The following is a 25923-nucleotide window of genomic DNA, read 5'->3' as shown; positions in this document are numbered from 1 at the left end:
TGTCTCTTACTGATGGCTGGCCCAGGTCAGGGATTGGGGCCTGGCTTGCACCACGCCCAGCTCCGGCCCTGGACAGCAGTGCTGCTTCTTGTCCGGCCAGTAAGACAGCAGAAGCCACTCAAGACAGTCTGCTTCCCTCTCCGCATAGGGCTTGGGTGGCAGATTTGGCCTGGCTGTCCTGCTATGAGGGAAGGATAGCTGGGCCCAATCTGAGTGAGTGGCATTGAGACCTAGAGTGAGGGGTTGCAATGCCACTCAAATTTGGCCCAACCATCCCTCTGCCACGATGGTGGGGCGGCCAGGCAAATCTGCCACCCTATGAACCTGTCCAGAAATCTACCCCCATTCGCAGCTGCCCAAAGGACTGGGAGGGCAAACCAAGGTCACCCCCAGCCTACAGCATATGCCTCCCCTGTTTATAACAAGACCCATGTTTAAAGCAATTTATAACCAGGTTAACTTCCTCTCCCTCCGGAAAACAAACAAACCTGCAGAGCTGAGATTGATTTGTGGGGAGAAGTTAATATTTTGCTGCTCTCTGTACACAGTGGTAATTTTTTTTCCCAGATGAGAAATGGCGAGAGCGAATGCTCAGGAATAAAGCTAATTCAAATGAAGGCTACGCACAGGGAGAGCGACATATAAGAAAACACGTACAGCAAATGTTTTGCCTCGTTGGTTTGAGCTCTTTTAGCGCTGGCCCCACAGGCGAGAATATTTGATCAGTCTATTGTCACACGCAGAGAATGCTGGGACAGCAGTTTACTACCCATTAACGTGTGTTACAGGCTAGCTGAACTTCAAGGGTATTTGGTTTTTAATGACAGCTCCCTGATCTTTTATTTTCCTACACGGCACAGCTGAATAACTGATCAGAGGAGTGCCATGCTGAGGATCAGACTGTGCCTGCCCCTTGTGTCTAGGGCGGGTGTAGAGTGGGAGAAGGGGCAAGGAGTCTTACTGCGGAAGGATTGAGCTCTCAGTTTGCCCCCGGTGGAGCAAAGTGCCCCAGAGGCAGCAGGAGAGGAGGTAGGACCATGCCCGGTCTGCAGCAGTGAGTGGAGAAGACCAGGCTCAGCCAGGGGAATAGCTTCACAAGGAGAGCTCAAGGAGGAATAAGGGGTCCATGAAGCACAATCCTCCCAACCAGGATGGGTCTGACTGGAGCAACGCAGCCCTTCACCACCAGCACGTCACCCTTTCATTTCCATGCAAAACTGTAAAGCATTGCGAGGGGAAAACCCCCGCTAACGTTTCATGCCTCGTTTCCTTTGGGCTAGATTGTGACTTCAGGCACAGCCCTGAGCAGGGAGCGGTGCGTCTCCTCTGAGTCTCAGTTCCTGCTCTTGTTCTGTGGGGCATAGGACTTATGGCTGGCTTATACCAGCAATAAATTAATATTCCCCCACCTGTGTGCTGGTTCAGCTACTCTGACCAGCGAGTGGGGGTCGTGGAGCCCAGGCTGTGCCCGTCCCCTGTCTCTAGCTGCCCACTTCCCAAAGACTTGGGAGTAAGTGGGCAAGTAGCCCTGCTAACTTGTACATGCCCAGTCCCAAGATCGTGGTAGGCCATGCAAGGAGTCCAAGTAGCGGGTGGGGGGAGGGGGAGAGAAAGAGGTTCTCACTCCCACAGGTGGGACAATCTAGCCCTCAGTCAGTTTGCTTTACAGTGCAAGCTACTGTGCTGTTCTTCCCGCTCTGAAATAACTATAGGATGATTCCCAGTGACAGCTGCCAAGTTTACTTTTCCCTTAAGCGAAATTCACGAACTAAACATAGCTGCTGGTAAATGCCACCAGAGGAAGCCTCCAAAGTGTTTGGAAGTCGCATTTTTTTTCCACCAGTTCCTTAGCAATTAACTCAATAAAGTCTCAAATGAAAAATGAGAGGAATATTATGTCCGGGGTCTCTGTGTTTGGTTTGTTTGTTGGTTCAGCTCATACTGTTGCTTCTCAGGTTAATTTATATTTGGAGAGAAAAAAGGGTGAAGAGATGGGCTGCTGAGTAAAAAATTGTAATGTGTAATATCAATGATAGAAGTATTCAGATAAGGATTTAATGGGCATAACCTTGCTTCCAGGGTCCAGGAGAAGCATTATACTTACCAAAATGGCATATAAATCAGCTCTATATGGCGTGATTTGGCGCATTTTAAACATTAAGTCCTGAGGGGGACTATCCCTCTAAGGTGGAAGAAGCCTGCAAAGATTTCACAGCTTAATTTTGAGCTGTAGATCTTAAGAAGTCGGTGTTCTTTTGTTTTTGCAAGCAGGGGCAAAATTCTCTGTGTTTACGGACACTTACCTATAAACCGTATAATTCTTCGAAGTAATGGGTTCAGGTAACAGCACTCTCCGGTCAAGATAGTTTTCTCCTGAACAATCAGGGTTTCTCGGGTTGACTTTATGAAATACATGGAGATCTCGCCGATAAAAATCTGCAGCAGTGGGGAAAAGAGAAAGGGACGTTTAAGAATCATAAGGACACATGTTCAAAGGTGGATGCCAAAATCAAGGCCATAGACAATACTTCTGCACTAGTGTGCCTACAGAACATTGCACTTACACACTGTTACCTGTCAGCTCTGTGTTCTAGGGGAACCAGGACGCAGTAGCCAGCCTGTCTGACTCAAAAAAGACCACCCTCCCCACCCCCCCCGCCAGCCTCTGCTTGAACCAAAACTGATCAGAAGAAAGACTTACAAAAAGCAATGAAAAGGCAGTGGGAGACACACCTAAACCCCTGGGATAAGGGTGACAGAATTAAGGCAACTCCCCTAGCCTCATTTGCATCGAAGATGGGACAAGGAGGCATCTCCATTAGCAGACAGAATGGAGAACAGAGATTCCAAGGCAAGAACTGCACTGAACTCTGGGACCAGCAAAGCAGGGAAGCACTGCATGATGGGGGATCTCTGCTCCAGATGTTAATGAACCCACGCCTGCACACATCCAACTCAGTAGTTATCAGACCAATTCTAGTAATAAATCCTTTATTGGTATCCAAAATACGAAAGCTGCCTAATTGCATTGTGAGCTCCCTCCAAGGAACACGGCCCATAGCCAGGAATGATCAGTTCCTATTGTCTAGCCTGAACAAAACAACTTTGTTATACTCCCTTGAGCCATCAGTTTACACATAAACAAATCTAGTGTTCTCCCTTGAACCATTGTGTTGTTTCTCTACAAAAAAACCTACCCACGCTCAAGTAAGTGTTCTGATGCCTGGATCCAAAATCTGCATCAGTTCCATTGGGACTTCATCTTCTCCTGACTGATTGTGCTGGGGGCTCTGCCTGTCTCCAGCACTCCAGACCCTCAGCTACTCCCACCACCTGGGACCCCCGATCGATTCAAGCTTCACAGACTGGTGAGAACCTAACTCTCTCTCTCTCGGTATAGCCTTCTGACCCTGACTTGTGTGATCAGTTATTGTTTTCTAAACCTGACTTTTATAATCAAGTTTAAGTTAGATTTAATATTATAACTGTTTTGTTTGTTTGGCTCCCCTATGGTTATTACCTGGCAATAAATAATTTTCATGATTGAGCTGGTTGCTTCTCTCTCTCTCTGTCCGCCTCGTGGGTGTTTTTTTGGTTTCCGCATTCGCTCTGTAGCAACGCTTCTCGTACCTAAGCTAAAAGATCCCTGCAGCGCCCAAAAATCCTGTGGGGTTTGCTCACCAAGTGGGTTACTACCAGAACAATTGTAATGGGAAAGTGGGGATAGAGACGTGCTGAACGTGGGACACATGAGGGTGGCAGATTGAAAGTGCTGCTCGACCCAGCCTGCGAGTCCAGGGACATATAAAGGGTCAGCTTGGAAGTGCGGATTATCCCGGTCCTCTCAGACGTGCTCTGTTAATGTGTGTGTTCGTCTGATTCTGGGGCTGGAGGAACCCAGCCCTGGGGAACCTAGGTCCTGCAGGATAGCTCCATTGGGAGGGAACTTGCAGCAAGGAGAAGTAGAGCTCCATATGAGAACACAAGTGACACAAGCAGTACATTGATAGAAGTACAGAACACCCTCTCCAACCCCAGAAGAGTAACCCTAATAAGTGAGCATACCCCAAAGTAACAGGCAAAGCTGGTAACAATACCTAGGCTGTATTGTCATCAGGAAATAAACGGTGTGTTCTTAAGTTAGCTAACTCAAGACACCTAATAGGAGGTCAAATCCTAGTGAAGACAAGGCAGTTTGTAGTTTTCATACGCACTGGCAGGTTAAGCTCTCCCATAATCTTTACCTCAACCTGTTAGCACATGTGAACAGTCTTGTCTTCTCTAGGATTTTACCTCGAGTTTGCTAACTCAGCTTAAGAACACACCTTTTTCCAAGTGAAGAAAAGCCCCTCAAGCATGATCCTGCTCCCATGAACTTCAGTGGCACCGTGTTTATCCCTTAACTAGCCAACACTCACACACACATTTTTTGTGTGTGAATGCAACTGAGGCGTCCACACTGGAAAATGCAGCTCAATTTTCTGGGCCAAATCCTGGCCCACGCTCTGGAGATGTAACAGGACCGTAAAGCCTCCTTAGGTAGGCAGTTGAGGATTCCCGTGGCATGGAGGAACCCTCAGCTGGCACAAAGAAGTTCCTATGCCCTCCCCTCCTGGCTTTAGCATAGGGTGGCTGGAATGTACAACGTGGCTACATAAAGGCCTCTTGGGAGCCACTGCAACTACGCATAACTTAGAATAGCCTTGGGACCACTCTAAATTATGCTGGGGATTGGAGGACAAGCAAAAATAAACAGAGATTTGGTGCAACTGTGGATTCTGTGGGCCTCTTTTTTTTTTTTTAACTGGAATTAATATGAACATCATTTCAATGGCAACTAGTCTGAGATCATTAAACTTATTTGAGATAGGGTCACTAGAAGCTGATTATCTTGGGTTGGGTTTTCAAAAGCTCTTGCTACTCACCTAACTCTGCTGCCATTGAAGTCAGTGGAATTTGACCATTATATATTTATAATGGACTTCAGTGGAAAAAAGAAGCCAGACTGAAGTAGCATAAATGAACTTTATACAAAGGGTGTACTCACAGCAATTCTACGTAACTGAGCTAATAAGGATGTGGGAAAAGAAACCACGCCATTAGGAGAGGGCCCAAGTAGTAGATAATAAAACACATTCACTGAGCTCACCTATAAATATCAAATGACTACTCTTAGACCACTTTACTTGTTGCAACAGTATATTGTTTCAAGTGCAACAATAATTTATTCTTATTAACCTGGATGAGTATCCTTATTGATTCAAGCCAGGTATGCCCAGCCCCATTGTAATTCTAACCGCTGATGGTTAGAGATGCCAGTGTTATAAAATGCACATTAAAAATGGAATTTGAGAGGGAAGAGCCAAAGCGTGAGGCTGCATTGAAATATTGTCTTTATCCAGTTTATTCTATCTGCTCTCAGAGCTAGCACGTAGTTCAGCAGAGTTCAATTCAGTAGCTAGAGTGGAAGAAAATAAAAGACCCTGAGCACCAATACAGTTTAAAAGTGACACATGATTTGTTCCCCTCTATTATTTGTGCTACTGCAGTACCCAGAAGCCCCAGTCATTACTGTGGCCCCATTGTGCTAAGCATGTGTACAGCACCTGTAGAGCTTCCAATCTAATTTAAGACGAGGTACAATTAGGTGGATTAAAAAAACCAAACGTTTTCAGTCAGGAGACATCTAAGTATAAAACACAAAAATACTGATCAAAATAAAACATCTCCTTTAAAAACAATCTATTAATTTCAGTAGAGTTACTCCAGATTTAGACCAGTCTGACTAAGAGCAAAAACTAGATACCCACAGTCCCGTGGATTTCTGTGCATATCAAATTAGCATAGCACTTAAGAAGCAGTTAGATAGTGTTTGTGAGGTAGCACCAAATGATTTGACACAATGGGCCTGATTTTTCTCTCCAACCAGTTTTATAGCAGTGTAACGGGTGTAGACATTTCTGATGCAGATTGCAATAGGGCAGAGTACTCGAGCATATGCACAGCTTTAAGCATCTCTATAGTTCTGCTGACTTCACTAGGACTACTCCCATGCTTGAAGTTATGCACAAAAGGACTTTGTTAAATCAGGATATTAACCCACTGTTCGACAAGAATGAGGCCATTGTAAATGGAATTCAATTCCAGATTTGATTGGCGTATGGTATATTTCTAGATAAAGCATCTATTACTGTTACTTCCACTGGGAAAAAAAAAGTAAGGCTCACAAGCTGCCGTTTCACACGAGCTTCCTACTTAATTAAACAGTAGAGCTGACAAGAAAATTGCCTTGGAGGGTGGGGCCTTTTATTCAGCGCAGTAAGAACTGATGATGTGCTGTCTGTGGTGACGTATGCAAAAGGAAACAAAGCCGGTATTAGATAATTGTTGGCCCTGATACTGATCTCACCTACACTGGTGTAAATCTGGAGTAACGCCACTACATTCAATGGAGTTAGATTGCTATGAGACTAGGTTCAGGAGCTATAAAGTGCCCAGTGATATCTGGTTGTTGCAATAAGCTTTGTACATTTTCTTACATTTCTGCTTTCGGGGGATCTCGTTATTAATGCATCGCCTCACTGTTTTTTAAACACAGTCTGCCATTTTAAAGCAAGCATTCAAAAACACTGCACATACATACAGAAAATAGAATCAATTCTGCAGCGTTGACCGATCAGTAGCAAAGTATTATGTCTGACAGTTTAGACAGAAGAAGCTATTCTCACCAGGTATTAGACGTTTATTTCATGGACCACTACATTATGTAACAGAGGACACCTCTAGCTTGAAAAGGCTTGCAATTACAAGGGAAGGATGTGTGTGTTGGTTCTCTGCTCTGATATTCTGCTTTTGATATATTATCATTATTATATTCAAATATTCTGGGAATGCCCATAGGCCCCCAACAGGGATTGTGCTGAGCACTGTGCAAACACAGATCGGAGACAATTCCTGCCCTGAATGAGTGGCGCTCCCCTTTCTTGTACTCTGCTTACAACCAGCCAGTTCTAGAAGAAAACGACCTCCTTAATTTCCTATTGTTTGCCCAGCCCTTGTTCTGTCCATCCTCTCCAGTGTCAACAAAAACGTTCCCTTCAATATAGGAGTTTACCCGATTGTCAAAAATCTGCCATTGTCAATGAATTCCTTACTCCCTCCCCCTGGAGCCTGACATGCTGTCCAGTGACTGATCCTCCTCTAACCTCTCCTTTCTTGGCAAAGAGAGCGATAAAGAGGCCGCCTCTCATTTCTCTAGCGAACAAAGCACATATCACATAACAATATCCTGGACAGATTCTCATCTGACAGGCCATAGCATGGAAACCACAATCCTCCCTGTGGCCAATTGCCTCCCTCCTTGTATTGAAATTTTATTTCTCTCCTCCTCCACATCCCCCTTGATCTCAGCTCAGCTTTTGACAGTATGGTTCGTGCCATCCTCCTCGACTGCCTCTGGAGCTGCTCAAAATTCTCAATTTTCAATTTTTCAGTGGAGGCAGAGGGAGAAGGAAGTGTTCCCATTTTCCAACTAGTTCTACTAGATAGCTGTGTAGGCATCTCCTCGGTCTTGTCTTCTTGCCAAATGACTCTTATTTGCCTCTACTGTCCATAAAGTTGGCATCATTCTTAACCCCAAATAAGCCCACCATGTTCCATGTCTGTATATCAGCCTCAACTCTGCCTTTGCTGAAGTCTTCTTCCATGCCTTGCTTGTATCTTGGCCTCCCTGAGCAAACTCCCTTTTAGCTAAGTCCCAGCAGGCACCATGCTGCTGCCTGGCGTCTCACCATACTTCACTGTCTATCCTTTTGCTTCAGGGCCCAATTTAGAATCACTCTCCTTGCTCTTCATAACCACTATTGGCTCACTCCAGCCTATCTGAAAAGGCTCCTCTCTCTGCTCATTTAGCACTGGCCTCCTCTGTGTTCCTCTACACACACTCAGCATGTGAGATGCAAGAGCCTTCATTTGGAACAAACTTCCTCTCTCTCTCCACCTCCCTTAATCTCCATCTCATTTCAAACCTCAGCTGAAAACATACCCTCTTCCCCTCCCTTCCTTACATCTCTCCCTCAGCTATTATTTATCACAGTCATTCTATTATTTAACTCTGCAAACATGTGTGTGTGTGTGGGGGGGGGCATACGGTTTGTCTGAAGGATGCTGGACACAAATTATTATACTTATGTTAATAAGATTTAAACACATGCAGAGAGGACAGAAAGTCAACTGAGATCCATCGAGGGCAGATCTGGTACTAAAATTTTGCCCTAATTTGGAATTGTCTTAAAGTCTGTTTATTAAAAAAAACATCCTTTACCAGTTCTCACCAGAAAAACAGACAAAAATAAAAGGAAGGACCTACACCACACAGACTCTCGCAGCTTTTGAGAGCTCTCTCTGTTAGGTACTTAATAGCCTCCACCACCGCAGTATCCAAGAGCTTCACCATCTTTTAACATAGGTATTCTGACAACACCCCTGTGAGGTGGGGAAGCACAGTTATCCCCATGATACAGAAGGGGAACTGAGGTAAAGAGAGTTGCCTGAAGTCATACAGGAAGTCTGTGGTGGAGTAAGGAACTGAATGCTGGTCTCCGGAGTTCCGCAGTAGCACCCTAATCATCCTTCCTCCCTTTCAATGAGATGCTGACACGGCGCGTACACCTTACCAGCTATCAATTCAAGGCATGAAGCAACTAAGTGCTGTGGGATGTTGACTGAATTTAGTGTATAGGAAAATTTGCGCAGATGCATTTTTAATGCCAGAGTACAACAGCAGAATGAACTAAATTAATCAAGAGCACAGCACTCGATTTGCAGTGGAGGAACGTATCCCATAGGAGAAGGACATACCCTACGAGGCAAACTGTGAGCAAATCAGCAAGGAAAAGGGAAAGGAAGGATTCAAACTGCTGAAAGTTACTGTGTTCTCAGCCTCAATCAACCAATATTTAAGACCCCATGCAACCACCACCCTCAAGCTTTGAAAAATTACCTTCCCTGGAACAAATCTGTCTTGTCGAGCAAAGCCATGCAAACAGACACAACCATTGCAATGTGACCTTTTCCAAGTCACTGCAGCTGGTTTAACTTTAAGTGAAGGAAAGATGACTGAAAGCCAGCAAGTGATCCAGCAATTTTTGCTTTTCTTGTGGCTCAAACACTCAAGCACATTCGCTCTCTCACATCCCTCAGGATGAAGCAACAGAGGGTCCTGTGGCACCTTCGACTAACAGAAGTATTGGGAGCATAAGCTTTCGTGGGTAAGAACCTCACTTCTTCCACGAAAGCTTATGCTCCCAATACTTCTGTTAGTCTTAAAGGTGCCACAGGACCCTCTGTTGCTTTTTACAGATTCAGACTAACACAGCTACCTCTCTGATACTTGATCCCTCAGGATGTGCATGAGTCCAGTTGCAACCATCACCCCCACCCAGGTGCTGTAAAGTGGTTCATGGTTCCAGTTCGTTTATCGTCACTTACACAGTGGTATATTTTCAAGAGTGTCTAACAGATTGAGGAGCACCGAGAGGGGGTTCACTCAGCCCCGAGCACCATCTCCTCGTGGCCGGGAGTGGCATAATGGCTCCGTTTCCATCCGGTGCCCCCTGCCGATGGATGCTCCAGCATTGCGGTGGTCTCTCTTGCTGTAACGCAGCCCTCCGGCCAGATCATGATTTAAATCCACCCCTTCTGGGGTAACAAACGTACAATGACAAGTCTAGAAGTGTCCCAACACAAGAGATTCTTCCACCGCTCGTGGGCTATTTCTTGGCCTCTCCTTCAGGATCAGTCTTCAGCTCCCACCTTGGGCTTGTACACCCCTTCCTTGTGGCTGGTAGGGAAATCCAGGCCCACCCCCTGCTCTGGGTTCTGACGCAGGGACCCTGTATTAAGCAGCTAGGTCTGCTCCTTCAGATGTGCTGCTGCTGTTTCCCTGAGTAACTTCCGAGTCCCTTGTGTTGCTTCCCTGCAGCGGGTGCTTAACGCAGCCTCTCTTCTGAGTCTCAGTCCCCTGGCTTGCTGCCGAGTCCCCCCCAGCTCCTTTCTCTGCTGGAAGGGTTGATTCTCTGTGCCTGGCCCCCTTTCCAGGGCCCATCATAGGATTCATTCCATCCCAGTGGCCTTTTTTCAGTCGGCCTTCCCCAGACCCTTCCCAGAGACCTCCTGTCTCCTGGGTGTCTCTACTGTTTCTAGTCTGGGAGAGCGACGGCAGACTCTCTCCCTGCACTTTCCCTCTGCTCAAACTCTTATCCTAGCCCTTCCACAGCTCTGCTTCATCCTCAGTTAAGCCTGGCTCTCCCTCCAGGTCCAGCCTGGTATGTTAATTGGCCTCTTAGGTCCACATTAACCCTCTTAGAGCCTGGTGGGGTAAATGCCCCATCACAAATTCCACCGGCTTTCATTGGGATCTGTATTCCTAATTCCCTTAGGCAGTTTTGAAAATCTCCTCAACGGTTGCTTTTAAGAATAAGACAATTTGCACTTTTAAAGAGCTATCAATCAGCTTTTGTATCTGCTACCTATAATTTTGTTGTGAGATCCAAGGATACTTGATATTCCATAAGCAAGTCTCTGGTAGCAAACACTGAACAAGAGGAAGCACTGGTATCCTTATTTTTTCTCCCTATGTGTATTAAGCTAATACACCTCTACCTCGATATAACGCTGTCCCCAGGAGCCAAAAAATCTTACCGCGTTATAGGTGAAACTGCGTTATATCAAACTTGCTTTGATCCGCTGGAGTGCGCAGCCCCGCCCCCCCGGAGCGCTGCTTTACCAGGTTATATCCGAATTTGTGTTATATTGTGTCACGTTATATCGGGGTAGAGGTGTATCTTTGTTAAAATACATTCAGAAGAGGAGCTCCATTCTCCCTCAACTGACACCCAGATGATGAGACTATCAATGAGTATGAAAAGTACTGAAACCATGACTGATGATTTCTACTCACATAGCCCTTTTCATCTAGAAGGACACCAAAGCGCTTTACCAACCTCATCAATTCTTAACATAGGGCCCACAGAATTTGCCATAACACTGCACATCTGCTCTTGTGAAAAAGAGCATGGGATTTTGAGAGCACAAATGGTCAGCACCCGGCCTTTATATCCCCTCCAAAAGACAGCATCTTTTTCTTCCACCTAGCACAGTGGGGTCCTGGTTTCTGACTCGGGCTACTAGGCACTACAATAATACAAATAAATAACAACAACAATAGTACCATGGGCCTGATCCTGGATTAGGTCTCAGGCCTGGACACAGATTCAATATTGATTGAGAGGGAAGAGTCAGTTCCCAATACCAGTCAGTGCATCACCTGAGTTGTTCTCTGGAGATCTCCCATCCTTACTGTCACCCAGGATGACCCGGCTTAGCTTCAATAGGTATGTCTATAGTCTTGTGCCTTTAATTACACGTGAAAATGAAGTATGACAGTCAGTTGAACACTGCAGGGCAAATCTATCCAGGGATCCATTGATCCCATAGATGAGAACAGAACCAAAATTTGAATTCTTCCCTTTGTGTTCCATTTATGACACAATTATTTGAAAATAAAAGAGGCCGTGACAAAGAAATCCATAATCTATTTTAGGGCAAGTATGGAAAAGAATTATTGCAGGAAACAATTATTGGAGCATTACACTGGTCTTTCTATTGAGATGCTAAGCCCGATATCAAGCCCGATTTTCCAGTGTCTTGCTCCTTGCGCAGCCATGTACACCTGGACTTGATAAGCCCCAGGTGATTAGAAGAGGAGACTGAATTGGGAGAGATGAGTTATTTACATGCATCTGTCACTGTCTTGCTGTGCAAGTCTCTTTGGACCTGGATTCTCCTCTCCTTAACAGACCTGGTCGAAAAGCAGCAATTTTTGCGTGTCGAAAATATCATTTGTTTATCCTGAAATTTCCTGCAAGCAATATTTTGGGTTTTTGACTGGAAAAAAAAAAAGTTTCACTTTTCAAAAAAAAGTTTGTTTTTTTTGGAAAACTGGAAAATGTTCAAACTTACAATTTTCCATGAACATTTCTGTTTTGGTTGAAAAGTGATTTTTTTTTGCCTAAAAATGTTTAGACAACAATATGTACCCCTTAATATCTACTCCTGCGGGGGTGGGGCGGAGGGCAGGGGTCTCTGTGCACTGCCTGCACCCCAAGCCCTGACTCCGCAGCTCCCATTGGCCAGGAACTGGGGTCAATGGGAGCTGCGGGGGCGGTGCCTGCAGGCAGGGGCAGCGCGCAGCTCCCCTTGCCCCCCCTCCAGGGGCCACAGGCACATGCTGGCCACTCTGGGAGCGGCGCGTGGAGGGGGGAGCGGGCAGAGCCCCCTGACCCCACTTACCTTGGGCGGCTCCCAATTGGCGGCACAGCAGGGTAAGGCAGGCTCCATCCCTGCAGCTCCCATTGGCCACAGTTCTTAGCCAATGGGAGCCGCGGAGTCGGTGCTCGGGGTGTGAGCAGCGCGTGGAGACACCTGCCCCCGACCAGGGCCACTGGGCTGCCAGCTGCTTCCTGGAGCAGTGTGGACCCAGGGCAGGCAGGGAGCCTGCCTTAGCCCCGCTGCACCACCGCCCGGGAGCTGCCCAAGGTAAGTGCCGCCTGGCCGGACTCCGCACCCCTCACCCCCTCCCGCACCCCAACCCCTGCCCTGAGCCCCTTCCAGCACCCAAATTCCCTCCCAGAGCTTTCACCCCGCATCCCCTCCTGCATCCCAACCCCATGCCCCAGGCGCAGCCCAGAGCCCCCTCCCACCCTCCGAACCCCTCGACGCCAGCCCAGAGCCCACACCCCAACCCCGTGCCCCAGCCCAGTGAAAGTGAGTGAGGGCGAGGGAGAGCAAGCGACAGAGGGATGGGGGATGGAGGGAGTGGGGCGGGGCCTCAGAGAAGGGGCGGGGCAGGGATGGGTTCTCGGGAAAGGGGCGGGGCAAGGGTGTTTGTGTTTGTGTGACTAGACAGTTGACAACCCTAGGAGACACAGATTGCTTATGAGGGAAACCTGAAATGCTGGAGAATTCCTTCCTCCTGTCTCAGTAACCTCATGGTTCTGCATTTCTGGTGTAAATCATTTCCCAACAGTAGAAGTCAGAGGAACCAACATTTATGTGGAACAGAGAGAACTTGGGGAGTGAAATGAGAGACACTGGAAAGCTCTGTATTACACAATACCACAGAGATGACGGTGTGGAGCAGATGCTGCAGGCACACGTTTCCCCTTTCCACAGAGAATTGTCAGCCCTCTACTTTACCCTCACAACTTGCGCTGGCACTGGAGTTCTCTGGTGCTCAGGGATTTCTGCCTGAAAATCTGGGCGGATGTTACTGTAAAACAACCCCGAGCTGAATTAACTCCCTTTTGGTTTCCTCAGCATCTGTTGCCGAGCAGCCAGAGGAGGACTCAGCCAACACAATGCAGGATTTTCCTGGCTTCTCTTCTAGAAATAAATCACTATAATAATACGGTTCTAATAAACCAACACAAGTCAGGAAGGAGAGAAAACACATTTCAAAGGAGCACATTTCCAATCATTCTGGAACAGATTCAAGGGTTAGGGGGAAAGCTGCACAGGGTTTCTTCCTGCCTTGTACACATTTGATCATCACTGGATTTAGAGATTGGCTTGACCGAATACTACATGGAAATGTCATCCTCATCCCTTTTGGCCTGTGCAATCCATTCACACAAAGGTTGCTTTTTTCCCCACCAAGAAAACTAGAGATGATATGAAAATGCTAAGGACACGACTTAAACTTGTTTAAAAAAAACACCTGTCTGCTTAAAATTTCCTATTGCAACCCCAAATTCAGTTCAGCATAGAACTTTCTCTTTTTGAAATAAGTTCTCCGTCCAAACAGTCAAACCATAATGCACAGGCCAGTGTAAGTAGAAGTCTTGAATTCTGTAATGATTAGTTGGCATAGGCTAGAGTTTCGCCCAATCACAGTCAACCCATATTTTGAAAATTAGTTTTGAAGGGCAGTAAAATGGCCTGAACCATCTTTTTGTCCTGTTGCTACTCAGGTCTCATGCATCAAGAGATGGAGGGTGCTGAAGTCTACTTTATGTATATACCATATTTATAGATGTGCAACGTGATGTCCCGGGCTAGGTCAATGGCAGTGGGGATCAAACCTGGGACCTTAGAATTTAAAGCATGAGCCTCTACTCCCTGAGCTAAAAGAACCAAGCACTAAGAGACTCTTACTGAATAGGGGAGGCAGCCTAGTGAGAGATGATGTGGAAAAAGCTGAAGTACTCAATGCTTTTTTTTTTGCCTGGGTCTTCACAGACAAGGTCAGCTCCCACACTGCTGCACTGGGCAGGATAGTATGGGGAGGCGGTGAGCAGCCCTCAGTGGTGAAAGAACAGGTTAAGGACTATTTAGAAAAGCTGGATCCACACAAGTCCCTGGGGCTGGATGTGCTGCATCCGAAGGTGCAGAGGGAATTGGCTGATGTGATTACAGAGCCATTGGCCATTATCTTTGAAAACTTGTGGCGAATGGGGGAGGTCCTGGACAACTGGAAAAAGGCAAATGTAGTGCCCATCTTTAAAAAAGGGAAGAAGGAGAATCCGGGGAACTACAAACCAGTCAGCCTCACCTCAGTCCCTGGAAAAATCATGGAGCAGGTCCTCAAGGAATCCATTTTGAAGCACTTGGAGGAGAGGAAAGTGATCAGGAACAGTCAACATGGATTTATCAAGGGCAAGTCATGCCTGACCAACCTGATTGCCTTTTATGATGAGATAACTGGCTCTGTGGATATGGGGAAAGTGGTGGACATGATATACCTTGACTTTAGCAAAGCTTTTGATACGTCTCCCACAGTATTCTTGCCAGCAAGTTAAAGAAGTAGGGATTGGATTCATGGACTATCAGGTGGATAGAAAGCTGACTCAATGGGTAGTGATTAACGGCTCGATGTCTAGTTGGCAGCTGGTATCAAGTGGAGTGCCCCAAGGGTCGGTCCTGGGGCAGTTTTGTTGAGCATCTTCATTAATGATCTGGATGATGGGATGGATTGCACCCTCAGAATGATGCTAAGTTGGGGGGAGAGGAAGATATGCTAGAGGGTAAGAATAGGCTCCAGAGTGACCTAGACAAATTGGAGGATTGGGTCAAAAGAAATCTGATGAGGTTCAACAAGGACAAGTACATTTAGGATGGAAGAATCCCATGCACTGCTACAGGCTGGGGACGGACTGGCTCAGTGCCAATTCTGCAGAAAAGGACCCGGGGATTACAGTGGATGAGAAGCTGGATATGAGTCAGCAGTTTGCCCTTGAGGCCAAGAAGCCTAAGGGCATATTGGGCTGCATTAGTAGGAGCATTGCCAGCCAAATGAGGGAAGTGATTATTCTCCTTTATTCGGCACTGGTGAGGCCACATCTGGAGCACTGCGTCCAGTTTTGGGGCCCCCACTAATGAAAGGATGTGGACAAATTGGGGAAAGTCCAGTGGAGGGCAACGAAAATGATTAGGGAGCTGGGGCACATGGCTTATGAGAAGAGACTGAGGGAACTGGGCTTATTTAGTCTGCAGAGAAAAAGAGTGAGGGGGGATTTGATAGCAGCCTTCAACATCCAAAGAGGATGGAGCTCGGCTGTTCTCAGTGGTGGCAGATAACAGAACGAGGAGCAATGGTGTCAAATTGCAGTGGGGGAGGTCAAGGATGGATATTAGGAAAAACTATTTCACTAGGAGGGTGATGAAGCACTGGATTCCCTAGGGAGGTGGTGGAATCTCCATCTTTAGAGGTTTTTAAGGCCCGGCTTGACAAAGCCCTGGCTGGGATGATTTAGTTGGTTTTGGTCCTGCATTGTGCAGGGGGTTGGACTAGATGACCTCCTAAGGTCTCTTCCAACCCTAATCTTTTATGATTCTATGAACCAACTCTGTTAGTCAAAGCTGTAGCAGGCTCATCAACTTTTATATGTGACCCAGCCACCACTAGGAGGGACAGAGTGCCACGCTGCGTGGGTGTGGATTATACATGCAGATGAATTGCACTGATTTTTTTTATGATACCCTTGATTTTTAGGATTCCCATCACTGGAAAGCCAGCTAAGATTATGAGGTATGTATCCTATATATCTCAAATGCGCAGTTCTCATTTTGAAAACGCAGCTCTGAAAATGATGTTAGCATCCCCACAGCCACTTTGTCTCTTCCCTAGGGACATCTGTCCATTAAATCACTGGCATGAAAGGTTGGTTAGTGTCATTTGGATTATTAGAACTCCGCAACATCTAATTTGAGAGTTTAAAAACATTTGGCTCTCTGAATGTGCAGTGATTTCTGTGTAGGTCAACTTCAGTCCAGGACAGAAATACCCGATGGAGACTTACGGCGCTATGGCAAGCAGCATTCGGACTTTGTACACTGCAATCTCTTCAAGGCATGGTTCAGTGATGAAGGAAGTTTGCAAGAAGAGGTTAGAAACACTGTAGAGAGGAACGGAGGATTCCACAGACAATAGAGTGCTAGCCTATTTACCCACACACATTAAGCTCTGTGAGGAGGTCACTAATATAGAATCATAGAAATGTTGGGCTGGAAGGGTCCTCAAGAGGTCATCAAGTCCAGCCCCCTGTGCTGAAGGAGGATGAAGTAAACCTAGACCATTTCTGACAGGTGTTTGTCCATCCTGTTCTTTAAAACCTCTAATGACAGAGATTCCATAACCTCCATTAGAAACCTATTTCAGAACTTTATTACCTAGTTCAGAACTCTAGTTAGAAAGTTTTTCCTAACATCTATCCCAGTGGTTCTCAAACTTCACTGCACTGCAACCCGCTTCTGACAACAAAAACGGCTACACCAGCCCAGTGCTCTGTGTTACTCGAGAATCAGGGCTGGCGTTAGGCAGTGGCAAGCAGGGCAATTGCCCTGGGTCCCACACTATGGGGCCCCCCGGCAAAACTAAATTGCGCAGTCGGGCTGCTGTTCATCAGTGTCGCGCCACTGATGTCAACGGAGCTGGCCCCATTTACACCAGATGAGGATGCAACCCTGCTGTATTGTTGAGCTTTTCACTGTGCCAGGAACTATCTAGCACTGCAGGTAGCATGTAAAATAAACACAATTCCTGTTAACATGACTCCAGGAACGATTCTTCTACACCAAAGCTAAAGGAAATGTTAAGACTCAAGAGGTGAAGATTTATGATCCGGAGGAGGGCAAGTTATTAAATCAGAAATAAAAATGCCAGCAGTTGCTTTGGAATAGAAAAAAGCCACTCTGTCCTTGTTTGGGTGCAAATTACCATTTCATTCACTACTTTTCTGCTGCTTTACAGAGAAGATGTTAATTTCACTGCACTCAGAGTCTCCAATGACAACTGAGTACAGCAAGATGAAACCCTTTGAACTATCCTCAATGGAACACTGGGGTGAAAAATGCATTTCTGAGATTTGAGACCAGTGTGTGTACCTTTTATTTATTTAACTGTGACCCAATGAGAGGCAAGCACTTCCCCTTGCAGGGACTTCCTGACAGCAAAAGGTTACGTCAGATATTATATCAAAAGATGTTTGTCACGCACGAGCCTAGTGATTAAACATTCAGTGCAGCAGGGAAAATAGCTTAATGGATCCACTTGCACAACAGCAAGTTTCAACGAGAGCAGAAGCAGGGGAGTCTCATTCATGTTGCAGGTACTAGATAGCTAAAAGCACACAGCATGTTACTAAATGAAAAGAGTGTTTCTGATAAGCGTTTGATTTGCTTGGGGGTACATAGATTTATGCATGCATTTTGCCACCCAAGTTGTTTGATTCCAACTTGGATTGCAAAAAGAAACCCCAAACAAAACAAACTTTCCACAAGATGCTCCGTATTCGCTAACACGCTCCCTTCGAATCCTGCAACATTTCAAAGCTGCACTAGAATTAGGACTTTCAAACATGTGCATGCCTGGCTGCTGTATGCCAGTGTACGCACTAGGGTAGGCGTGTGGTTTTACCAAACTCTCTCTAGTTGTTTTTCTTTGAGATGCCAAGAAGCTGGGTTAATAGTTATTTCCCTCATGCCATGTGGTGCTGGCACTGTGATAAAATAGGGCAAATCAGATTCACAGTAATAAATCCTCTTAGTCTAACTGACCCATTGCTCTGACTTGGACTCTGCTTACAAGCGCATGCAGTGTGTTTGGTAAGCCTGAAGCAGCACATTGTTCATGGTTTATGGGTTAATCTGAAGTGGGGTAGTATCTACTAGCCCCCCCCACCCAGTGCAGACAGCTCTTATCAAATGATCCTGCAGATCATCTTGTAAGAACAGCAGCAATAATCTCACTTGTGAGGATCATTGCTATAAAAGAGGACTGACATTACCCTTGATTTTAATGCACTCTCCATAGGCCTGGCTGTGGGCTGACAATGATTACTCTTGATAGCAGAGTGCCGAGAGTGAAGCTGTGGATTAACCTGCAGTGAGTGTAGGCTCTCTACAGGGCCGGTGCAAGGAAGTTTCGCACCCTAGGTGAAACTTACACCTTGCGCCCCCCCCCGCCCCTCCAGCCCTGCGGCAGCTCCCTGCCCCCCCCCTCCGGGGAGCCGTGCGGCAGCTCCCCACCCGAGCTCACCTCTGCTCCGCCTCCTCCTCGAGCACGCTGCCCCCGCTCTAATTCTCCTCCCCTCCCAGGCTTGCGGCGCCAAACAGCTGATTGGCGCTGCAAGCCTGGGAGGCGGGAGAAGTGGAGCGGCCGCTGCACTGGGAGAAGGAGTCTGAGCCGCACGTGTCAGCGCGCCGCCGGCAGCCCAGGCCAGGAACGCTGTAAAAAAAAATTGGGGCCACTGCTTTTTGACGCCCCCAAATCTTGGCACCCTAGGCAACCGCCTAGTTTGCCTTAATGGTAGCATCGGCCATGGGTCTCTATATGCACCTGTGACTCTCACTCATGTGAAGCAGAGTTAGGCAGATACACAGAGGGGAGAACCAACCCCAGCACACCTAAAACTTTTACCTTGAACATCGTCTGTTCAATGAGCCACAGAGGAGTTCTTAATGGGATGCAGTTTGGTGTTTGAGAAGGAAACCTGAATTGGGGTTGTTCTCTTGAGGATACAATTGCCATAGCATAAATGGAAGAGACAGGATCCTTTCATTTGGCTGAACCTCATGTGGGTTCCACTGGCTTTCAGATCATGCCCCCGGCTGCAAGAGCTGCCAAGGCTGTAAGCAACAAGAAGGATGTGTATTGCAGGGTGATTTGGTAGGCAGTGCAATGCACAATGACCAAGTCATGCAGGTTAGGGATGTGGGTGACAGTTTAGAGATGCCACAGTATGGCAGGGGTTGCTGAGGCTTGATTAGAGATGATGCTTCTAATGGTTGGTGTGCGAGGAAGGCGTGCATAGAAAGAGCTGCTAGGAGTGGGAATGCGGGCCTGTTGCCTGAGTGTACTGGGGGTGGGTAGGAAATGGTGGCCCGGAAAGAAATGGGTGTGGATGTCTTAGAAATGTATTGAACTCACTCAGATCGAACCATTTGTGAAAGTAGAATGAATTATATTGTAGAAGTAGAATGAATTAATGAAATGCTGTATGTTCCTTTAAAGCAGGAATGAGGAATGTTGAGATAAAGTTGTCAGGAAGAGGAACATTAAGGTATTGAACAATGGGTCCACTTAAACTGATGGTGGGACATTAACAGGAGATTGGTGAGAGTTAATAAGGACATGAGATATGTGTCTAGACCCAGGTAAACTTATCAGTTCTGCTCCTTTTGTAATCTTGTTAATTTCGCGCCCTTTTCTCTGTATAAATAAGGTGGTTTGAGCCTTGTATGGGGCTCACATTTTCTGGGTGTGTTAGCAGAGCGCTTTTGCTAATAAACAGAGTGGTCTGACAAATTGTGAGTCCTGAGTCTGACTTTGACACATTCAAGTTTGAAGAAATGAGACAGCCCCTGGCACATGCTTTGTTTTGGGATTAGCTGGGAAAGAGAACCCAGTGCTAGACAGCAGAATATACTGAATATGAGACAAAACAGGCTTCAGATGGCTGGTCCAATAGCTCTGAGTTTGACTCCCAGGCCTGATCTTCCATTCCCTGGGCTGGCAAGGGCTATGTATGCTACAATGGCAGCACTGATCAGCTCCTGGCAGCAGAAGGACATCACATTAGTGTGTGATTGGGGAAGGATCAGCTCTGAAGGACTCCAAAGATAACCCCACTCAGCCTTTCTTGGCCAAGGAAGGTAGCTGAGGGCCCTGAGGAAAGAAAGCTCTGTCACTGACCTTTGAGGTGGAGGGAAAATGTTCCCCCAGTGAAACAACATTTAAAATGCCACAGCAACTTTGTCCTGCTCACATGAAGACTCCCAAGGGAAAAAGTTCCCAGAGAGCAGCATTGTACTAATACTTGGCCATCTCATGCCAGAACCTGTTCCCCTGAAGTCAAAGACAAGTCTCCCATTGAGTTCAATTGTGCAGTATCAAATCCATAGCAAGGAGTGCATTAAACCTCCCTGTCCAAACACTGCTTTCCAAAAGCTACTTCCCTAGATGGCACAAAATGCATTTTGGTGGGAAAGGATGGGTGTAAAGCGACAACATTCCCTGATCTCAATGCAACTCCTTCATTTGCAAACCCTGAAATTGGTGCAGCATTAAGTGAACTCGACCAAGTCAAATTACCTATTGAGCTTGGAGTGCTAATGCAGAAAATACAACTGCTAGTAGGGAATATTTTCAAAAGTGCCTAAGGGAATTAGACATAAAAGTCCCATTGGCTTTCAGTAGGACTTGGGCACCTAAATCCCTTAGCCACTTTTGAAAGTCTTCCTCTTATTTTTCTGATTATTTTTTGTATTGTCTGTGTCTGCTATTAGTTCAATTACGATCCCAAAGTTGCAATAGACTAAAAAGAAACCCCAAGAAATTTAATGACATACACTTCTGCAATCACCCGTCTTAAAGATTCACATATACGAGTTAATAACTTTGCAGGAAAAAAGACACACAAAAAGGATAATATCTAATTAAATTGCATTCATTTAGCTAGATTATTAACAAAGCTGGCTATTAATTATATTTGTTATTTTTTGTGCAAAAAAAGAAGAAACACAATATTTTGAGGTTAGAGTGACTTTAAGAAGCAGTTTAGAGCTTTTGGTGTCCTGCAACTTGAAAACAGCTTTAGCACGGGGGCTGTTTTTATTGTTTTGTGGGATCATAAAAGAAAAACAGGTAAAGAAGAGAGTTCACTATGTGTGTGTGAGAGAGAGCGACACACATAAAAATAAAGCACATTTGCACTTGTCAATAACTAGAAACCGTTATAGAGCAGTTTCCCCCTCATCTGAGCCCTCAGCAGTCCTTTCAGAATAGCAGCAAATAGTCCTGGCTGTATCATTTCAGATCTGATTCAAATCTTATTACGGTTATTTCATTGCCAAGAACACATAATCTTTGCATTTGGGGCCTCTCTGGAAACCATGCAGTTCATAGCCAACTATTAAAGTGAGCTAGTTACTGTACATTCTTAAACTGCAGGCAGCTTCATCTTGCTTTTTTTTAAGTATTAGAATTAACCAGAACCTCAGTGGAAAACTGATGTGGATTTTATGAGTCTGCTCTCTTTGTTTTGCCACAACAGAAACATACATCAACTACCGTTGAAAAGAAGAGAGGGGAAAAGGAAAAATCAGGGATTACAGGGATTTTTTCTTTCTTTTTCTGCATCAGCATTGAAGAATGAAAGTGGTTTTATACTTACAATAGCTGTCGGGGTCGAAGCCAGCACGCAATACAGCACCAGAGGTGAAATAAAGCTCTCGTCCTCCGTTCCTGGGTAAGGCTTCATCAAATCGCCATCCTGACAGAAGAAACCCTGGATATGCACCTGGAAAGTGTCAGTGCACTCGAAGTAGTAGGCGAGCAGAACGGTCCCAGCCATGATGACAAGCTGAAAATACAGCATGGTCACACAGAGACATTAGTCGCTGTTTAGCAGATGCAGCTGTGTCTCTGAGCTACTTTAGTCCCACGGAATATCCTCCCTCCATCACCCCAACAGCTCTTCCAGTATTGCTCTGTGTGTGTGTGTCTCTCTCTCTCGCTCTCTGCTTTGTAACATCTGTTACATAAACCTTTTGGCAAACGACACTAATGAATGTCTCAGATCGAAGTGGGTCTGCAGCATGGCTCACAGAGGGACTGGCACTTTGGCGGCTACTTTATCAAAAGGCGTACGAGTGTCACCAGCAGCGACGTTCCATGCAAACTAACAGGACAGCAGGCAGCACCACAGACTTTGGTGGCAACAACCTAAAAATCAGCGCATACTGGCGGGGGGTGGGGTGGGGGGGGGTGGGGAGGGGGCGTTTGAAAGAACAAGGGTTGTGGGGACCAAAAGCCGGCGGAATTCAGCCAGGGCAGGGGAGAGTATATACCGTGCTAGTCCAATGAAGCCCCGTGTGGCCCAGAACGGGGACTACTCTCCAGGTAAAGCAGAATCTCGAGTTTGCCTTTTCATGGAGCTGCCACTTAGAAGGGAAACTTTAAAAATCTATTCAGGAGGAGCCCAAAATCTGCCAAGGGGAACAATGGACCCAGCCTGCTTCCCAGACCCAGCAGCAAATTCTGTGACCACTTCTCTGCTCCGGGCTTCACGCTTTCTACAGCCCCCCCTTCCCTTTCCTAGCAAACGGCAGATGTTGTGCCTACTTTTGTACTACTAGGATCCCTTTCAGGGTCTGCTCCAACATAGACCCTGGGCTGAGTCAGGTCCTTCAAACATGCTTATTGCACCAGAATCCATCCTGGTCTCATTTTTTGTTTCACTGTAATGTTTGATAATGTATTGCTGGTGAACAATGCTGGCTTGGCAGCCCTGGAGACTGAAGCCTTCCATTTATCCCCAAACAGATCTGACAGGGCCACAGCAGTGTAAACTCCTCCTCAAATTGCTGACCCCCACTTCCCTCAGCCCTGACCAGGAGGGATTATGCCACAGAAGTGAGAGGATAAACCAGGGGTTCTCAAACTGGGGGTCGCAAGGCTATTACGTGGTGGGTCACGAGCTGTCAACTTCCACCCCAAACCCCGCTTTGCCTCCTGCATTTATAATGGTGTTAAATATGTAAAAAGTGTTTTTAATTTATAAGGAGGGGTCACACTCAGAAGCTTGCTATGTGAAAGAGGTCACCAGTACAAAAGTTTGAGAACCACTGGGATAAACCCATTCGCTGCTTGGCCTCTCTGCCAGCTTGCAATGGGACCAATTAAGTACAACAACCTGTATCCAGCACATCATTTTTTTAACGTTATCATGTTGTCTTGTGAACACTCTAAAGACACCACAAAATGCTCTTTTCCTTTGTATGATTGACCACCAATCAGAGCTATGCAGGAGCAAAAGCTGGCTAGTCCAAAGCCGGACCGCTAGAGGCACCATTCAGTACAAAGCAGGCCTGATTCTTCATCACTCTGCGCTGTGTGTAGCCCATGAACACATGCTGACCTGGTGGCATTTCACACCCACTTTGTACCGCCATAAATGCCTGCACAAGGTGCAGAGTAACAAAAATTCAAAATCCAGGATCCTGTTTACAATCATCTTTCACAATGGAGGCACATTAGCTATGCGTATATTTCAAGAGGTGTCGTGAATGCAAAGCTACTTACTTAGTAGTGAGCCAGGGAAAAAAATCAGGGCAGGAATAAAACCCAAATCTTAATTTGTCTTTTTTTTTTTTAAAGTCACTTTGCAATGGATTAAAAATATAGTATTGCAAGATTATAGGAAGAGCCATTTAATATACCCCTCTTGCAATTCTTCCACAAAGAGCCATTTACAAGATGTTTGTGCATCTATCTAGCTCCTGGCCTGACCTTGAGTCTAGATGCCTCTGATATTAAAAAGTTTATTGAAAGTTAGGAAAAGTGATGATTCAGTAGGGTCATTATGCCCTATGTGTTTTGTAAAAGTTAGTTATAAAAGATTAGCTAATAGAGTGTACTTTGGAGCAGTCCTCTGAAGCCATCTTGAGAGATGTTTTTCTTGATACCCTTTCTCCGCGGTGGGTGAGCAACTGGCCACTGAGAACCTGTTGTTAATTACTCAATACCGTTCCAGATGTTAGGTAAATATCTGGGATGTTCTAAACCTATTGCTTATGTTTGTGTGGGCTTGGAAGCGGTAGCTGCTGGGCCGGGAGCCCAGTTCTGAAGGGCCGCCGCCAGCAGCAGCAGCACAGAAGTAAGGATGGCATGGTATGGTATTGCCACCCTTACTTCCACGCTGCTGCCTTCAGAGGTGGGTGGCCAGAGAGTGGTGGCTGCTGACCAAAGACCTAGCTCTGAAGGCCGCAGCACAGAAGTAAGGGTGGCAATACCATATCATGCCATCCTTACTTCTGTGCTGCTGCTGGTGGCGGCATTGCCTTCAGAACTGGGCTCCCGGCCCAGCAGCCACCGCTCTCTGGCCAACCAGCTCTGAAGGCATCGCCACTGCCAGCAGCAGCGCAGAAGTAAGGGTAGCAGTACTGCAATTACTCTACAAGAACCTTGTAACACCCCGCCCCCCCCCCCCCACACAACTCCCTTTTGGGACAGGACCCCTACAATGACAACACTGTGAAATTTCAGATATAAATATCTGAAATCATGAAATTTAGGATTTTTTAAATCCTATGACTGTGAAATTGACCCAAATGGACCATGAATTTGGTAGGTCCCTAATTATAAGGATTAATTACCAAATGTCCTTCTATTTGAGTAAGACTTTAAAAAAGAGGCTATGTTGTTACCGGGGTTTTCAGAACCCCCAACAGGGGCAACTAAACTATTTTGCTCTAGGTGGTGTTAAGAATAAATCAACAAGAACTCAGTGATTCTGTCTGATCAAGGATTAAATGCAAGTCAGCATGCTCTTGTCTAACACTGCAGTTTATTAGATTTAAGCACACACAAACATAAGCAATAGGTTTAGAACATCCCAGATATTTACGTAACATTTGGAATGGTATTGAGTAATTAACAACAGGTTCTCAGTGGACAGTTGCTCACCCACCGCGGAGAAAGGCTATCAGGAAAAACATCTCTCAAGATGGCTTCAGAGGACTGCTCCAAAGTACACTCTATTAGCTAATCTTTTATAACTAACTTTTACAAAACACATAGGTCATAATGACCCTACTGAATCATCACTTTTCCTAACTTTCAATAAACTTTCTAATGTCAGAGGCATCTAGACTCAAGGTCAGGCCAGGAGCTAGATAGATGCACAATCATCTTGTAAACGGCTCTTTGTGGAAGTGTCCAGTTATGCCCACTGGATGCTGCAAGCTTATATGAGTTCATCAATTTAACAAATACATTGATATGTACCAGGCTTGTTATCCCAAAGGGAGTCTGACACACTTCAAACCAAACGCACTGCTTCAGGTAGAATAAACAAACAAATTTATTAACTACAAAAGACAGATTTTAAGTGATTATAAGTCACAGCATAACAAGTCAGATTTGGTCAAATGAAATGAAAGCAAAACGCATTCTAAGCTGATCTTAACACTTTCAGTGCCCTTACAAACTTCGATGCCTCTCACCACAGGTGGCTGGTTGCCCTTCAGCCAGGCTCTCCCCTTTGATCAGCGCTTCAGTTGCTTGGTGGTGGTGGTTGTAGATGGAGATGGAAGAGAGAGAGCATGGCAAACGTCTCTCCCTTTTATCATGTTCTTTCTTCCTCTTGGCTTTGCCCCCCCTCTTCAGGGTCAGGTGAGCATTACCTCATCGCAGTCCCAAACTGACCAAAGGAAGGGGGGTGACTCACTCGAGAGTCCAACAGATCCTTTGTTGCTGCCTAGGCCAGTGTCTTTTGTTCCTGTGAGGCTGGGCTGGGTTTGTCCCATACCTGCCCTGATGAGGTGTGATCTGCCCCTCTGCTCCTGGAGAGTTTTGCCTGGGCC

The 25923-nt window shown here is 46.1% G+C and overlaps 1 protein-coding gene across 6 annotated transcripts in view; it reads right to left on the bottom strand.

Annotated features, from left to right (window-relative positions):
• PLPPR1 (phospholipid phosphatase related 1) overlaps nucleotides 1-25923 on the bottom strand; it is a 195796-nt gene that overhangs the window by 42509 nt on the left and 127364 nt on the right. For all 6 annotated transcript variants that reach the window (XM_005292147.5, XM_065550566.1, XM_024109971.3 and 3 more), the window contains exons 3-4: nucleotides 21732-21920; nucleotides 2304-2436 (exon numbers count right to left, since the gene is read on the bottom strand). In XM_005292147.5, coding sequence (XP_005292204.1) covers nucleotides 2304-2436; nucleotides 21732-21920 — 322 coding nt within the window. The remainder of the gene's footprint in view (nucleotides 1-2303; nucleotides 2437-21731; nucleotides 21921-25923) is intronic.

This window comes from Chrysemys picta, chromosome 6 (assembly GCF_011386835.1).
Source record: "Chrysemys picta bellii isolate R12L10 chromosome 6, ASM1138683v2, whole genome shotgun sequence".
NCBI classification, from domain to species: Eukaryota; Metazoa; Chordata; order Testudines; family Emydidae; genus Chrysemys; species Chrysemys picta.
This window is presented reverse-complemented; position numbering and strand designations above follow the sequence as displayed.